The sequence below is a fragment of the Hemicordylus capensis genome, chromosome 5 (assembly GCF_027244095.1).
Source record: "Hemicordylus capensis ecotype Gifberg chromosome 5, rHemCap1.1.pri, whole genome shotgun sequence".
NCBI lineage: Eukaryota > Metazoa > Chordata > Lepidosauria > Squamata > Cordylidae > Hemicordylus > Hemicordylus capensis.
The window spans coordinates 208,614,900-208,632,356 of NC_069661.1; the positions used below are offsets into that span (position 1 = coordinate 208,614,900).

Consider the following 17,457-nt stretch of genomic DNA (forward strand, 5'->3'; position numbering starts at 1 on the left):
GGGGTAGGTCTGTCTTTATTTATACATGAAGAACTAGAGCAACTGGAGCTGTTTTTGCACCATCACTCGTACTTCCTCACGTTTCAACATCGTTTCCTTGTTGCCTCTCTCCAATTTTATTAGCCCCACAACACAACAAAAAATGGCTTGCATTCACACTTGGCCAGGCATTCTGCAATATGTAGGCTATTCCCAACTGTTTAAGAGAATGCTTGTCCCCACTTCAAACTTTATCCCCATTCACGCCATCAGAGGCTTCTCCTATATACATAACATGTTAAAAAAATATATCTTATTTGAACAGAGGGGGCATATTAACACATGTCTGTTTTGCATCAGAACAAATACTGTAGGTTAAAATGTGTTTTAGGGCAAAGCTATTTAAAAAACACAGAAGTGATGCACAATCTGTGGCATGCTGATGCAAAAAAGAGAAATAAAACCCAATGTGGCTGTGAAAATTAGGGAAGCCCAGACAGAGGTAGGGCGTAGCAAGGTTGGAGTGGGTCCTGGGACCAAAAGTGAAGATGCTTCCCACTCAGCTTCTCCTCCTCCCCCCACCCTCAATTCCTTTGCTGCAGAAGAACTGTAAGGACGTGATGAAAAGCAAAACATTCCCACCATGCCACTTCTCTTGCTTCTATGCAAATAATATAACACACACAGAGAAACTTTCACTAACACTCACGTGCACACATTCCCCTAGCTCAGAAATATTTTTAACCTATATACCTACTACAGTCATCTCATATATTAGAACATCAATGCTTCTGTCTTTCTTATTTGTCTCTTCTCTTTCATACTAGAAGGGTGACTTTTACCCAGTCAGCACCACGACCCCCCACTCCCCACCCAAGCCCAGAGACATGTCTTACCTTGTTCAATTATAGCTATGCCCTTACACGAACAGGAGAGGATAAATAACTGCAAGGACTGCTGGGACTGTCCAAGAACATACACCTTACCACATTGAGGGCTCATTTATAGCAACATTACATACTGCATAATTCCATCCCTGATTAAGGAAAAGCTACAGCTCATGCAAAAAACAAAAGTCCTAAGATATTGGAGTTGTGGTGGACAACTCTCTGAAAGTGTCCACTGGTGTGGCAGCTGTGAAAAAGGCAGATTTCATGCTAGGGACAGGAAAGGGACTGAAAACAAAAATGCTAATATTATAATGCCTTTATACACATTTCTGGTGTGGCCATTTGGAGTACTGCGGTAGAGGTGAACCAAGATGATCAGTGGCCTGGAACACCTTCCTTATGAAGCAAGGCTTCAGCATCTGGAGCTTTTTAGTTTGGAAAAGAAGTGACTACAGGGAGACATGATAGAGATGTATAAAATTATGCGTGGAGTAGAGAAATAGAGGGCGGAGATAGATGATAGATAGATAGATCCCCCCGCGTGTGTGTGTGCGCGCACACACACACACACACCACTAGAACCGGGGGTCATCCCATGAAACTGAAGATCAGGAAATTTAGGACCCACAAAAGGAAATACTTTTCCACACAGTGCATAATTAATCTATGGCATTCTCTGCCATGGATGTGCTGATGGCCACTAGCTTGGATGGCTTTAAAAGGGGCTTGGACAAATTCATGGAGAACAGGTCTATCAATGGCTACTAGTCTAGTGGCTACAGGCCACCCACAGCCTCACAGGCAAAATGCCTCTCAGTAGCAGTTGCAGGGGAGCAACAGCAAAATTGCCCTCACCTCTTGCCTGTGGGCTTCTCAGATGCATCTGGTGGGCCACTGTATGAAACAGGATGCTGGACTAGACAGGCCTTGGGCCTGATGCAGCAGGGCTCTTATGTAAACAAAAAATCCAGGCTACATTACAAACACCAGTTTAAAGTAGATCAGATGATAAAAAATGGTCAAGGCAAATACAATCCAGAACAGCATTCACTTTAGTCATTTTCACCAATGCCCATAAAATGAGAGGTGGAAGAAGCAAAAAACCATCCAAACTAATTTCTTGTCATTGTACAGGTCACTCCCCAGATCACACTCACACAAATGCAAGTAAGCTACACCAGAGAATGCTAAGAATATGTGTTGAATAGCGGATTTAAGCCCAGCTTTTGTCTCAAAGAAAACCCATGGGGGGGGGGAAGGAAGATGCTAAATCATTCCCTCCATGTTTGCTCAACAAAAGCTGTTCCTTTAAAACTTAACTGTTCCTTGGTAGTTATATCGCTGCCACCACACCTACTTTTTAACAGAGTTTGATCTCTCACTGGTATGGGTGAAATTCCAGGGCAATTCTCCTTTTAACAATGGAAAAATACAAAAAACCCTCCATGTGCAGCTCCCACGTCGTGAGAAAACTTGGTAGGTTGCTGAACAATTAACACTGAGGCATGTTTGCACCAGAGTAAAACCCCTTTTTCCTCGAGTTAAAAATCTACTCAGAGGCAGGTAAAGCCCAAAGAACAAAAAGAGAAAACTTTATTAAAAAAACTACAGACTGCTTCAGTCTAAGGCACTCTCACCTTTAAATTACAGGAAAAAGGAACATTTTTATTCAGTAACTACAAGAATACTTCAAAAAGCATCCTCAAATGATATTGGGGCAGCACAATTAAAAAAACAACCATGTTTACCCAGTTGCATAGAACATAAATGCAATAAAATTAAAATAAAAACCCTTGAGCATTTACAGAGACCTTTACAATGCCCTAGTTGGAAAAGGGCATTGGCTCAGTTTGGTTTGATTTGTTACATTACAAATAAAAACACAATAAACCAGTTGTAAGGATTTGCATAGCACAAAAGGAAAGAAAAGGGGTATTGGGCTTACCTGTGAAGAGTCCTTTTTCAATTGGAGACCATTCCTTACTCTAGGGTTGTTTCCCTCTATGCCCAAAATCAACAGGAAGTTGAACAGCTACAATTTCCTAGATGAGTCAGCAACCCCCAGCTCTCCAGTTCTAACTGTCTGGCCGAAGGATGCTGCTGTAAAGATTATCTGAAAAATGGTACTGTTCATCTGAGGAAAAAAGGTACTGTTCAACCTCCGGAGAGAGCTCTCTATCTGGAACAGAATTACTGATAGCAGGTAATGAAGAAAACAATCCACTTAGGCAAAAACAGTCTACTCAAGGCAAAGACAACCGAAGTATGGTTAATCTGGTAAGGAAAAGGAAACATAGCAGTGGGTATTGGCCAGGTCACAATGGGCTGGCCTGTGTCTGGCTACTTCTGCATGAATGCCTAGTCTAATGTTCTTTTCTTTCTGGTTTTCTATCTATCTATCTATCTATAAGTAATACTAACTCCCTCGTTTTAATTGGTTGCTCAGGTGTCCTCTTCTGGAGTCACAAGTGACCTTCTCTGGTATGTGTCTTCTGCTGGGTGGGGTGGATGGCCTCCGATTATGCTGAAAGAGGACACTTCACAGGTAAGCCCAATGTCCCTTTTTCCAACGTAATCGGAGACTATCCCTTACTCTAGGGTCGTACCCAAGCACAGACCAGCACATCCTAGGTGGGTAGTGGAAGAGTTTTAGACTACCTGTTGCAGAACTGTGGGGCCTAAGGCCACCTGTTCTACATAAAAGGAAGAGATCTTGTAATGTTTAATAAACGGCGAGACGGATGACCAGGTTGCTGCTTGGCAGATAGCCTGGAGTGATGCTCTGGCTGAGAAAGCTGCTGATGTGGACGCACTTCTTGTAGAGTGTGCTGTGATTTTTGTGGAACCGGAATCTCCAGTGTGTTGTAGGCCAGGACGATGGTGTCTCGAATCCAGCGTGAGAGTGTGGCCTTCGCCACCTTGTCCCCCAGCATGGCTTCTGATTTTCTGAACACTTTGATCCATCTGATATACACATGCAGTGCCCTTCTCACATCCAGCATGTGCCATTCCTTCTCCTTCGCGTGTGTAGGCTTAGGACAGAAGGAAGGTAATACCACCAGCTGCAACCAATGAAACACCGAGTTCACCTTAGGTACGAAGGTGGGATCAAGATACATAACAACTGCCTCCTTCTGAAAGATGCAGAGTTCTTTCCTGACCAATATTATTTATTTTATTTTATTTTATTTATATACGGCACCTATCTCTGAAACCCTGCGAGCTGATGTGAGCGCAACAAGGAACAGCACCTTGCTCGTGAGCACTCTGAAGGAGGCCTCTTTGAGGGGCTCGAAGGGGGCTCTGGTCAGCGAGCTGAGGACCTTATTCAGGTCCAGTGATGGAAATCTGTTGATGGGTGGTGGAGCCAGGTTAGTAGCACCTCTCAAGAAGCATCTGATATGTGGATGGAGGAGGGCTGACCCCTTGGAATTTAGCTGAAGTATGGAGGCAAGAGGCGAGGTCTGCCTGCGCAGTGTGCTTGGTCGAGGCCATCCTGTAGAAAATGTAGGACGCCCTGGACTTTGGCTCTTGTCGTGAGGATGCCTTTCCTGCTGGCCCATCGCGAAAACGCCTTCCATGTGGTTTGGTAAATTCTATTCGTGGAAGCCCTTCTCGCAGCCAAGATCGTCGATTGGACCTTGGTGTCATAACCTTGTGCTTCTAGCGTCTGCCTCTCAATGTCTAGGTGTTGAGCTGGAGCCAGTTCGGATTCGGGTGGAAGACTAGACCTTGCACCAGTAGATCCGGATGCTTGAGGAGGGGCCAGGGCGGGTGAATTGACACATCCAGCAGGTTGGCGAACCATGGTCGTTGTGGTCATCTTGCTGTGATTAAGACGATTGTCGCTCCCTCTTTGTATATCTTTTGGATCACTTGCGGGAGTATCGATGTGGGAGGAAACGCGTACAGGAGGTCCGGTGGCCAGATGGTGGTCAGCGCGTTGGTGCCTTCTGCCAGGGGATGGTAAAAACATGACATAAACCTTGGTACTTTCCTGTTCTCCATGGAGGTGAAGAGGTCCAATTCCAGAAGTCCCTTGACCCTTGTGATCTGGATTCAGGGCCCACTCCCCCGGGTCTATTTGCCTTCTGCTGAGCCAGTCTGCTCTTTGATTTGAAGTGCCGCTCAGGTGTTCCGCTGATAGGGACCACAGATTCTTCTCTGCCCAAGTGAACAAACGGCTCGACTCTTGAATGAGCGCTCTTGACCTTGTTCCTCCTTGGTTGTTCACGTGTGCTTTTGCTGAAGTGTTGTTTGTGCAAACTAGTACATGGCGCTGTCTTATGTGCGGCAAGAAATGTATCAGTGCCAGTCGTATGGCCCTGAGCTCTAGAAGGTTGAATGACTCCTTTCGTTCCCTGGGGTGCCACTTCCCATGGGTGAAGCGGTGATGGAGGTGGGTTCCCCAGCCCTCCAAGCTTGCATCTGTGGTGATTATGATCCGCGTTGGCATGCTGCAGGGGAGACCTTGTGTCAGGGCCTTGGATCTCCACCACTGAAGTGAGACCTTCACCACCAGTGGGACCCTGAGGCGTACCTGCGTTCGTGATTTGATCTGGTCCTGGTAGGGGAGTAGGAACCACTGCAGGGGGCGCGAATGCCATCTGGCCCATGGGGTGTACTCTATGAGGGTCACCATGCGGCCCAGGAGTGTGGCTAAGGTCATGAGTGGTGTGGTGTCCTCCCCCAGAACTGTACTGGACAGGGAAGCTATCTTCTTCCTCCGTTCCTGGGACAGAGTTATGGTCCCCTTAGTCATGTTGAACATCGTTCCCAGGTGGAGCAGCCTCTGCGTTGGTTCTAGGTGACTCTTTTGGTGATTCACCACGAACCCGTGAGAACGAAGCAGGTCCAAGGTCTGTTGCATGTTCCACCGTGCCTTTGATGGGGACTGCGATCGTATGAGCAAGTTGTCCAGAAACGGATGGATGCATATCTCATGTTTCCTGATAAATGCAATCAGCGCTATCATGATCTTCATGAAGACTCTGAGTGCTGAGGAGACGCCAAACGGCATTGCTCGGTATTGGAAATGAAGAAGAACCTGAGGAAGCAGCGGTGTTCCGGGTGGATTGGGATGTGCAGGTAAGCTTCTGAAAGGTTCACTGATGCTAGGAATTTCCCTTCTCTGATTGACTGCTTGATCGTCCTGAGAGACTCCATCCTGAAGGAGCACTTCCTGATGTGTTGATTCAGAGGCCTGAGGTTCAACACTGCTCATCACGATCCATCCTTCTTTGGAACCAAAAACAGCAGCAAGTAGACGCCATGGCCGGGCTCTGTCCTGGGTACTTGCTCTATCGCTTTGATCTGGAGCAGGTGCTCGATGGCCTGACACATCTATTCTTTCTTCTTTGTTGAGCCTGGCATCAGTGTGGGGATGAAATTGTCCAGGGGGTAAGATGAAAACTCCAGTCCCCAGTGACTGTCCATAGTACCCATTGGTCAGAGGTGGCCGCTTCCCAAGCATCTCTGAAGAGCAGGAGCTGATCTCCGACTGGAGAGGCGTCATTGTTTTCTTTGATGGAAGGAGGTGGACTGAAACTTCTTGTTAAAAGGCTGGCAGTCCGCTCCCCGAGGTCCTTGTTGCCAGTACGGTCACCTCCCAGTTCTGTGGTTGGGGTACCTGTAGTCTCAAAAGGAGCCACTGGAGGCGTAGTTCATCTGTCTAAGTGAGTTGCGAAAATTTTTGGGCAGAGGACCACTCCGAAAATTCCTGTTAGGATCCGACCTCGTAGTCAGCAATGCCTTCTTCTTGTCCCTGGTTTCCACCAGGACTGGTTCCAGAGCGTCCCTGAACAGCTTGGAACCCTTAAAGGGGGCTGACGCCAGATTGAGCTTTGACTTGGAGTCCACTTTCCAGTGCTTCAGCCACAGGCAGCGTCTGACCACAAGCGCAAAGGATATGGACCTGGACACCTGTTGAATGCAGTCCAGGCTGAAGTTTGCCATTAAAGCCACTGCTTTTGCCATCTTGTTGATTCCTTGGCGCAGCTTTGGGTTGTCTGGAGGGACAAGCTGTTCCAGTTCCTTAGCCCAGAGAACTGAGTTCCTCCCCTTCCTTGCTTACTATCATCCCTGACACCAGCTGTGCCACCAGGGTATCTATCATGAGAGGAGCTAACATGTTATTGATATCCTTAGGGAGAGAGTACAGCCTGTTGTATAGGTGATGCATTGACTTGTGAGAGAAAGGTGTGTTCCATTCCTCTAAGACTGTGGAGAGGAACAGCTGCGGGAAAGGGACTATCGGGTTGGTACTGGATGTGGAGGGGAATACCTCCTGGTCTAGACCCTGGTTGGGGAGCGGAGTTTCGAGTGGCACCACCCCATTAATAGTGCTCCAATAAGACCTCCATATCTGAGGATAGGAACAGGCGGGTGGAGCTGGATGCCTGCTACGGGGCCTCTTCTTCCTCCGATATCTCTCCTTCCTCTGTCTCAGAGGATGCAGTATCCGAGTCCCCGTGCCCTTGTGGGGCCCCAACTGGGGGTGGGGCCGCTCCCTGCTTACGTACCAGTCTGTGCAGGTGCTCTGCATTTTGGGGTATGGGCCCTCCCGTACCCCCTAGTGGGGGCGTTGGGAGTGCCTCTAGTGAGGCCCGACCTGAGGAGGAAGAGGGTGAACGACAGCGCCTCCTTGTCCTAGTCCCAGCATGCCGTGTTCTGAAACAGCCCCTCTCCCCTTTGGGAATAATCGCTACTGGAATGGCATCTATTGGAGACTATGAGAGGATTGACCTCCTTAGCTAGGGCAGGCAGCAGGGCTCTGAACTCCCTTGCTATGAAGCCCTGAAGCCATTCCACCCCCCTCCCTGAAACTGGGTGCACTGCCACACCCTCGCCGCATGTGGGGTTACTCACAGTTGTGCCATCCTCTGCTCCATTTGCTGTGGCGGTAGTTGCATCAGTGGGTAAGTGAGGGACCTGGTTACCCCCATACACCGTGGCCCCTTGATTGGCTGAAGGCGCTGCAACACACACACACGTGGCCCCTTGATTGGCTGAAGGCAATGCAATGGCACCCCTTGCCGCTTCGGTCGTCGCGCCCTCCTGTCTGCCATAAGCTGCTTTTGCCCGGTCCTTGATAGCTTCCTGGTGCGCTAGCAGCCGGGGCGAAGTAATCCTGCAGTGTTGCCGTTGCTGGCAGACCTCTTTCAAAATTAGCCGCTCGCTAAGCTGTGCAGCTGGCTTTTGTTGCTTGCAGCGGCTTCCAGAATGCCTTGCAGCAACTTCCAGAATGCTTCCAGAATGACCGCTCTTCTCTGAGGGCTTTGTGGCGTGCCTTTCTCTCTTTTTGGCCTTTTTGCTGAGCTCGGCTCTCTCCCCCTCAAGGGAGGTGCTTGCCCTTTTGCCGGGGACCTCCCAATTCTCTCCTCTGGTGTCCCCTTCCGACAGGGATGCCATACGGGCTTCGGCCACGTGGGCTTGTTCCATGTGCGCCCCGGCCGAGAGCGGAAAAGCAGGAGAGTGGACAAGGGAAGAAGATAGAGGGGAAGAAGAGCAGAGGAGGCACCAAGGCTGAGAAATTGATCAATCCTTTTTTACATGAAGGGCGAAAAAAACGGTAGAACAGAACAGAGAAGATAGAAAGGAAGGGAAAGCTCTCTCCTAGCTGCCGATCCTGAGGCGACAGGAAAAGGAACTGGAGAGCTGGAGGTTGCTGACTCATCAAGGAAATTCTAGCTGTTCAACTTCCTGTCAATTTGGAGGCATAGAGAGAAACAACCCTAGAGTAAGAGATGGTCTCCGATTACGCTGGAAAATAGTCTAACACAGGCTAACTATAACACCGTTCCCTGTCTAAGTCTTTCCAAAGCCCAAGAAGGCCTTGGCTTCCTTTCCCCTTGAACTCATCCCAAACTCCAGGAGATAATTCAAGTTTCCTGCAATCCTGTCTCTCAAGGATCTGCAGATGCCCTTCCAAGAGAGAAGTCTCCAATGTGCCTGTTGGCCACGAGGCAGCCAGACTTCATGGCTAGTGCTCACTAAGCCTGCTCCCCATCCTGCCTCATCCTCCCTCCTGGCTCCTTCTGAGAACAAAGACAATTTTCACTTCCTGCCAACAGGCCTTCTAGGTCCCAGCCACTGTGTGCTGAGTGGCTGATCCCCAGAAGTCATTGTCTGTCAGTCAAGACAGGGTTAACTTCTGGTTCACTCTTTAGGGGAGGGGAGGGCTGATCGTTACAAAGCAAAAAAAAAACCCAAAAAGTTCCAGACGACTTAAGTAAGAGAACCAAGACACATACTAGGGGTGACTCTGGCTCTCCTATTACCTATATCTGGAATACATGAAAATCAACATATGCACAACATATGCATCCCTAAACACTCTTGGACAACAGTTAAAAGGTCTGGCATATGGAGGAGCAAAGTGCTGAGAAACCTTCTCATGCACTCCTCCAGCAACTGAAACGCAATGCAACCCAGTTCTTCTAGGACCAAAATTCAGGTGTCTCAATCAGAGTAAATGCTACAGTTATAAGGGGCCCAATGTGAAATTGAAGGGCTGTAAATACTTATTCACTTCCTTAACCTAGGGCTTTTCCTACCAAAGAAGGGGTGCATGTGAGAGTTTGTGTCAGAGAGTGGAAATAAAATATTTCTTCAAATTATGCTAAATGTTCTTTTTGTAATCTTTCCATTCTAATAGCTGAAGTTTTGCTGCTTCTCAGACAAAATACCAGAAAGCATCTTGCAGATTTAACTCTCTTATAGACAAAGAAAAACTGAGTAGTTCAGAAAGGATAAACTGTATATTTCAGTTCCTATATATAGTACCTAAAAAACAAGACAGATTAATGTCCAGATTGTTCTGGTTTTTTTCCAAATATCACATTTTATCCACCCCCTTCAGCAGTACTGTGATATGATATATCATACCCATTAAATACTATTTTTCACACTCACTGCCTTGAAAAACATGATCCCGTCTCTGTTAAGTGTGCTCTTTGTGTATCAAATAATGAAGCCTAAACTGAAGGAAATGCATTTGATATTATTTCCCCCATGCACTTATTGTAGCATTAAGTTTTTAAAATTTAAAGATCTGTGTTACACGTATGCCAACCAACACTACTCCAGGAACTCATTTACATCAATGGGATGAAGCTACAAATAGGAGGAATGTCGAATGTACTTGGAAATAAAAGATCAGTATGAACTAAAGCTTATAAGCTAGAATTATATTTCTCCTTTTAAATGTGTGTGTTTCACTAGTACCAACAGCAGGAAACATAGCAGTGCATCATAAAAGACTGTAGCCGGCAATATGCAGAAGCGTAAAATATTTTCTACAATCCATCAAAATCTACAGTGTGATTGTAGTTCTACAATGAACCACAGGAATAGGAATAGTGACATTCAAAGATTACGCCATGTTTTACCACAAAAAAGGACAAACATTCAGATCTCATATCGAAGTTATAAATAGAAGCCAAGAACATTATAAAAGCTTTGTTTTGTATGCATTTTAAAATCATTTAAAGTGTTTTTATTCTAACTTACTAAACAAAGCAATAAAAGATTCTAAAGACAGAGAGACCAAGACCTAAACACTGATAAACTAATTTCATAAACTGAAATTATGTTAAATGTTTCATATCATAATTTATGTTACATTTCTTGAAACATAATTAAATGTTTCGAGAAATATTATCAACATACACTATAAAATTATGGTACCTGTATTTACCCAAATAGAAGACAACCCCCTTTAAAAATAGAGGTTAAATACAGGTTATACCTTTATTTGCCTAAATGGAACAGGACTCTGGATTTAAGACAACCCCAGAATTAATATCACCAAAGAACTTGCAAAAAACCTAGTCCTGATTTCAGGTAAATACAGTATTTTTAAGATACATCATTCCTTCATTCTGATTATTATTGTTCAGCATTTGTGCCATATTCTTGACACCTTAGTAGCTCTTACAGTGCATTATATTTGACTCACTGTCAATACTTTCACAGGAATGTTTCAAAAGTTGGCTTCTCTAGCCGTGCAAATTTAAATCCATTTCAACTTAATGGTAGAAAATAAAATAACTTTCAGGTCAGACAGCACAAGTTTGATGCCCTTAAATGTGAGATATTTAGATTCCATAATACAGAGCTTCTCAAACTGGCAGGCAGGTGCGGGTCAGGGGTTGGGAATCAATAAGGAAGGGGACCTTACTCAAAATGTCCAAGGTGTGGAGACTATCGGGAATGATGGGAGGCAGACAGAGTCAGAAGCCAACAACCACTTGGCCCCTCTGCAGCTCACAAAAACAAGGGGAAGCAGAGCAATGTCCCTTCTTTGGCTGACAGGCCAGAGAAGAGTTCTTTCTCAGGAGACACCTGCTAAACTCAGACAGTGAGTAGCCAAAGAAGTGCCACTGCTGTGCTGCCTTTGGCTTTGTAAGCAGCAGAGGAGGTGGGTGGTTTGCAGCTCCTGTCTTCTGGTCCACTTCGGTGTGTCTTGGAGAAGTTGGAGCAGCTCTTTGCTTTAAGTTCAACCATGTTTCTTCCTGAATTTTGGATTAGTGTGCAGACTGAGTACAATGTGAACACGTTGTTCTAGTAAGAACTAATCAGCCTACTATCCTTTCACTGTCGCTACAACTGGACTAAATGTGGTTCAAATCGAGGTCCACACATTAGATCTCTTGCACCTCAAATGCTCATGTGTCCACCATCTTGGATTGGGGTGGATGACATCAACACAAACTATACCATTAGGGCATTGTTATGTGTGGCTGTAGCAAATTTGGTTCAAATCAGTTAGACTGTCCACAAGTTAGTGCACTTGCACCTCAAAAGTTTACATGTCTGCCATCTTGAACTGGGTTGGATGACATTGTCATGATCTATGCTGTTGAACTGTCCCTACAGCTGTAGCAAATTTGGTTCAAATTAGTTAAACGGTTCACAGGTTAGCCCACTTGCACCTCCAAAGTTTAGGCATCCACCATCTTAAATCAGTTTGGATTACATCATCACAAACTATGCCATTGAGGTGTCCCTGCATGTCACTCACTGCAAGTGTACTAATTTGATTTAAATTGGTTAGACAGTCCTCAAATTAGCCCGCGTGCGCCTCAGATATTCACGTGGCTGCCATCTTGAACTAGAGCAGATATCATCATCACACACCACGCCATTTGGGCATCCCTATGTGTCCCTACAGTTGTAGCAAATTTGGTTCAAATTGGTTAAGTGTTTCACAAATTAGCCCACTTGTACCTCAAAAGTTTGTGTGTCCGCCATCTTGGATTGGAGTGCATGACATCATCACAAACTACACCACTGAGGTGTCCCTATGTGTCCCTACAACTGTACTCGATTTGGTTCATACTGGTCCAGGCATTGCAAAGTTGATGGCGGGGTGGGGGGGGCACACAGACCGACACACACAGCACATAGAGAATGCCGGGTGATCTCATAAGCCTACTGGAAAATAGGCTAAAAGGCGATCAAAATACAGACTCCTCTATAGTTGCCCCAGGACTGTGGAATGCACTTCCTGCTAAGATTAGAGCTGTTCTGTTGGCTTTTAGGAAACTAAAGACACATCTCTTCTAGGAATCTGCATGCAACCGGGCAGGGGTGGTTCAAAGGTGGGCAGGGAGTGCTGCTTTAAGGGTGGGGGAAGAGTGCACTTAGCCCTCCTGCTGCTCTTCCCCCACCAGCGCTCTGGTTTTCTAAAGTCCTTTGGGGCCTCAGCATACCTCCCTGCCGCCCCATTGCCCCCTTTTACTGGAACTATCTGGAAGTAGCCGACACATGTCCCAGGTTTGGAGCAAACAAATTCATCCTTCCCATTGAAAAGACAAATTAGTTTATCGCTACATAATCAAATCAATGGCTGATGTCCTGTCTAAAAAAGTGTGGGTGTTCCTAATATCATCGAAGCACTAGTCTGCTGTGGTTCCAAAATGCGGTTACTCTTCTGCTTTTGTGCAAGAGCGCAAATACTTTTCAGCGCTTGCCTGTGCTCCACAAGTGCTCCATTAAACTAGAAGCAAATCAACTCAGCATCACTTTTCTGGTCTGCACTTCATTAGTCAGGAAGCCAGTCAGCAGCTTTCATGAGGGGAGGGGCTATATCATGTAGCTGTATATATTATATATTATTTTAGGGAATCATAGGATCAAAAAATATGATAACCACTGCCATAACATATTCTTAAACACGATATTAGCGGACTTAAGTTTTAAAACCCTCCAGCTAAGTGGCACAGCGGGGAAATGTTTGACTAACAAGCAGAAGGTTGCCAGTTCGAATCCCCAGTGATACTATCTGGAAGCAGTGATATAGCAGTCAACCCCTGCTAACTGGGTACAGAGGCACCTTTTACCATGGTGATTCTCTTTATTTAGCAGGGGGAGAGTAACTGACCCTATCCACCCCCAGCACAGTATGCCCAGTGACTATTGCTGGTGTCTATCTTATGTTTCATTTTAAAATGTGAGCCCTTTGGGGACAGGGAGCCATCTTATTTATTTATTGTTTCTCTTTGTAAACTGCCCTGAGCTATTTTTGGAAGGGCGGTATAGAAATTGAAATATTAATATTAATATTAATATAGGAACATGCTGAAAAGCATCATCTCATACTGTGTGGGAGGAGGCAATGGTAAACCCCTCCTGTAGTCTACCAAAGAAAACCACAGGGCTCTGTGGGCGCCAGGAGTCAAAATCGACTAGATGGCACACTTTACCTTTAGTTCCTGAAAACCCAAGCTCAGCTGCCCTCATTCTTGTGTGTTCTGAAGAAACTCATCATTGGTAATGATGAGCTGCCAGTAATGGGTGCACTTGACCAGGGGTGTAACTACTATTGGGCAAGGGGATGCCGTTGTCTCGGGGCCCCGCTGCCTCGAGGGCCCCCCAGAGACACATCACATGACTCTCCATTGCCCGCCACCCAGACTGGTATTTATTTTTTTTACATTTTTGCTGCCCTGTGGCCAAGGGATGGCTGCGGAGGTGGGTAAGCCAGGGGTAGTCCTCCCCCCCCCCGCCGCCTCACTCCCAGTTTCCTTTCTTCCAATCCAGACGGTATTCGCGCGGCGTGCTCTCTCTCTACCCTCCTTTCCCCATCTCCCTTTTGCCTCGGTTCTCATTGGCTGGCGAGTGGACGCGCGACCATGACGCGCCGGAGCCCTCCACAGGAGAGTTCAGTTCAGAGTGGCCTGCCTGCCTGCCTAAAACCCACGCTACTTTAAGCAGTCTTGCTTTTTGTTGAGTGAAACCAGCAAACATCCAAACTTAGAGTTAGGAACCGGTCAGGAAGGAACTCAAATGTGCTCTCCCTATTTATTGGTTGCTCTCTATCCCAATCTAGGTGAGCTGGCTTTCTCTGAGAATTATTGTTACTCTTAATCAGAGTTTAAAGCACTGGAGAATTTGGCACTATTAGGGGAGATTGAGGTTGCAGCGGGAAGAGGAGAAGTGGAGAAGCGAGTCGAGCATTCCCCTACCCTTAGCTTATAAAGCAGCCTGCGAAAAAAGATTATGGCAGGGGCATGGCTGCCCCTCCTGGGGCTCTGGTACTTCATCAGTTTTGAAATCCCTTCCTGAGCCGACTTGACAAAGGAGCAAAGGCAGAAGGGCTGTTGGAGCGGGGCGGGCTAGTCTTTTGCTCTTCAGTACGGACTGCAGCTTCCGCCCAATCTAGGAGAGCTGCCATGTCTGTCTCAGCCACTCCGAGCAACTACAGGAGAAAGGTACTGGAAGGGGACCCACTGGGTTCCTCCCGCCTTCACCTTGGCGGCGGCTGGAGTGGTCATTCTGCTCCTCATGCTCAACCCACTTCGCCTTAGTGGGGTTTTTTAAATAATAATTTTCCTTCCGGCTGCTCTTTTTTCTCCTCTCCTTTCTTCATCTGCCCTTAACAAATAATAACTGCTACCCTACCAGCACACTTGAATGAGAGGCAGGCAGCCTGGGAGAAGCTCCTCCGCCTAGAAGAAAAGTCCAGAGTACCAAAGGGCAAGTAACAGCCTGCTCAGCCTCTGCCCAGTTGGACTTGGTACCGCCTCAGAGGTACAGCCTGTCGCTGCTTTCCTCTTTCCTTGCCCATGGTATGGTGGTGTTATAACAAATAAACAAATAAATAAGGGGGGATTCCCACTTGCTGCTGATTAAGAAAAAGGTTTCCTTCTGTTTGTCAAGGTTACCCAGTTGCGGTGCAAAGTTTTCTCTAAGCTCTTACATTTCTCTATTTTGGGGTCATGTTTTGCTTTCCAGAATTGTTAGTTGCCTTGAGTCTCTTATGGCAAGAAACTCAGGGCATAAATTTTGGAGAAGTAAGAGTTCAGGTTTGACTTAATCTGAACCAACAGTCAACTCTGGAATGTGCTTGAGGCTTGGTTCTAGAAAGTGTGGAACATTAAAGAGATTTTGTTGAAGCATGTACAGATTGCATTTCTCATCTTTTAATAACTACAACCCACCATTCATAAATCTCAGATAAAATGCAGGGCATATGTCAAAGAGCATAGTCTACTAGACAATCTAGGTGAGAATACACTTTAAGATAGGAATATAGGAAGCTGCCATATACTGAGTCAGACCATTGGTCTCTCTAGCTGAGGACTGTCTTCACAGACTGGCAGCGGCTTCTCCAAGGTTGCAGGCAGGAATCTCTCTCAGGACAAGTCATGCTTGCTGCCACAATTCCACCGCCTTCTCAGTGCCCCCGGCCCTGCCCGAGATAATAATTCTGGCAATTAACTATATAATTATATATAGTTATATTTATAACTATATAGTTATAAATATAAATATAAACTATATGAATATTCACCATATTCATAATGGGGATGTGAGTGTGAGTACACTATATATTGTGAAGTGTGTTTGTGTGTGTGTATATCAGGAGGGGCCCATTTTAAAATCTTGTCTCTGGGCCCATTCCAACCTTGCTACGCCCCTGCACTTGACCAATGTACACTGAAAGCATATCAATGAAGGTATCATCCTTCAAGTTTGGGGAGACATCGGTATGCATTTGGTCAGCAGCACAATAGAGCTCTGCACCGCCACCCCCATGCGAAACAGCAGCTCTGGACAGCAACTTGCCTGCCTGGCATCATCTCAAACGCCAAGCTTTTCTGGATGTGTCATCCCCCCACAAATCTGGCATCTCCAGCCCTGTCTGGAACAGACAATGTGCACCGTGACATCAGCCAAGCTACTGCTCGGCTCGCTCCTCCCACAGACAACGTGTCAAGCACGATTTACAACCCACCCACTCTTGTCTTTGGCTCTCGCCTGTGCGCTGCCCCACGGTTCAATCGCTTGCGCTGCTGCTGCACATGAATACCGGAGGGCCCGGGCGAATGCGGCCGAGGGCCAAAGCTTTGCTCTCTAATCCTCTGCGAGTGCGGAGAAGGAGGCGGGAAAGAGGCCTCGTTCCCAATCCCGGGCATCCTGGATTGCGGCACACCACACTTCCCCAAACGAGTGTCCCTCTCCCAGGTTTTTTGTGTGTCAACGCCAGCGTGCCCCCCGCTTTGTTTCACTCACATCCGCCTCGGAACTCAAAAGCAGGGGCTTTCCCGACAGCCCAGTCGCCAAGAACTTGCAAGGATCCGCCGCCCCCACTTGCTCTCAGCCCCCTCAAATGTTCCCCAGCCACGACTTGCCTGTTTCCTTGTGGCTGAAAGAATCACGAGGCGGCTTAGACGCAGACACCCAGCCCCACACCCCTGACAGGGTCACCTCAGAATCCCTCCACAGGAAGCTGGCAGAACGACCGAAGGGAACCCCGAAAACCGACGGCTGGCCGCCGCGCCCCATCGCGCCGTCCCCCGTGAGGAGCTCCCCGGCGGCGCCCCACTTCACTGACCTGGAAAGGTGCTTGAGGATCTGCTTTTTGATGATGCCCGCCATGGCCCGCGCGTCGCAGCTCGCCACTCACACCTTCAGGAAAGACAAGTGGGACTCAGCGCACGACGACCCATGGCGCGGCGCCGCCTCGGTCCTGACCTGTCCTAGGGAGCGGAGCTGCCCCCGCTCACCCTCTCCTCGGCCCCGCCGCCATCTTGATTGCAGCAGAGCCAGCTGACGGACGGGGCGGGGCCGAGGGCGGCACTAGGCGCCAGCAGAGCCGCCCCGCCTATACCATGCGGAGGGAGCGATTCATGGCCGTGGCTGCGCCGAGGAGATATTTCATTCCCGGCCGCTGCTAAGACGAGCGGTGTCTTGGGGCTGCAGCAGACAGGCGGTGTGTCGGCTTCTTGTTCTGGAAGAGGAAAGCTGGCTTCGCCACCACGGTGCATTCAGCGTAGCAACTTCCAAACCAGAGGAAAAGATGCGGGAGCAAAAGCTTGCCTAGACGCCTTCCTCTCGATCGGTAGTCTGCTCGCGGGTGCATGTGCTCACCAAGTGTTGAAGGACCAGGGTCGTAGCTAGGGAAGAAGAGACCATGTTTTCTCCTCTTTTCTGGTGGCCCCTTGGAGTGAGAGAAATAATGCAGAAAATAGGGAGGAGTGGAACTGCGGGGTCCTCGGGAGCTGGGGGGCCAGGTTCTCTGAACCCACTCGCTCAGTTATAGCTACACCCCTGAGGGAGACCCACTGTGCACATTTTATTT

At 47.5% G+C, this 17,457-nt stretch overlaps 1 protein-coding gene across 2 annotated transcripts in view; it reads right to left on the minus strand.

Annotated features, from left to right (window-relative positions):
* BLTP3B (bridge-like lipid transfer protein family member 3B) overlaps positions 1-17,194 on the minus strand; it is an 86,284-nt gene extending 69,090 nt beyond the window's left edge. The window contains exon 1 of one of the 2 annotated variants that reach the window (XM_053252787.1): positions 16,711-16,954. In XM_053252787.1, coding sequence (XP_053108762.1) covers positions 16,711-16,754 — 44 coding nt within the window. In that variant the 5' untranslated portion in view covers positions 16,755-16,954. Of the gene's footprint in view, positions 1-16,710 lie in introns of both variants that reach the window. The other variant, XM_053252788.1, reaches the window with a different exon arrangement.
* Between the last annotated feature and the right edge of the window lie 263 nt (positions 17,195-17,457).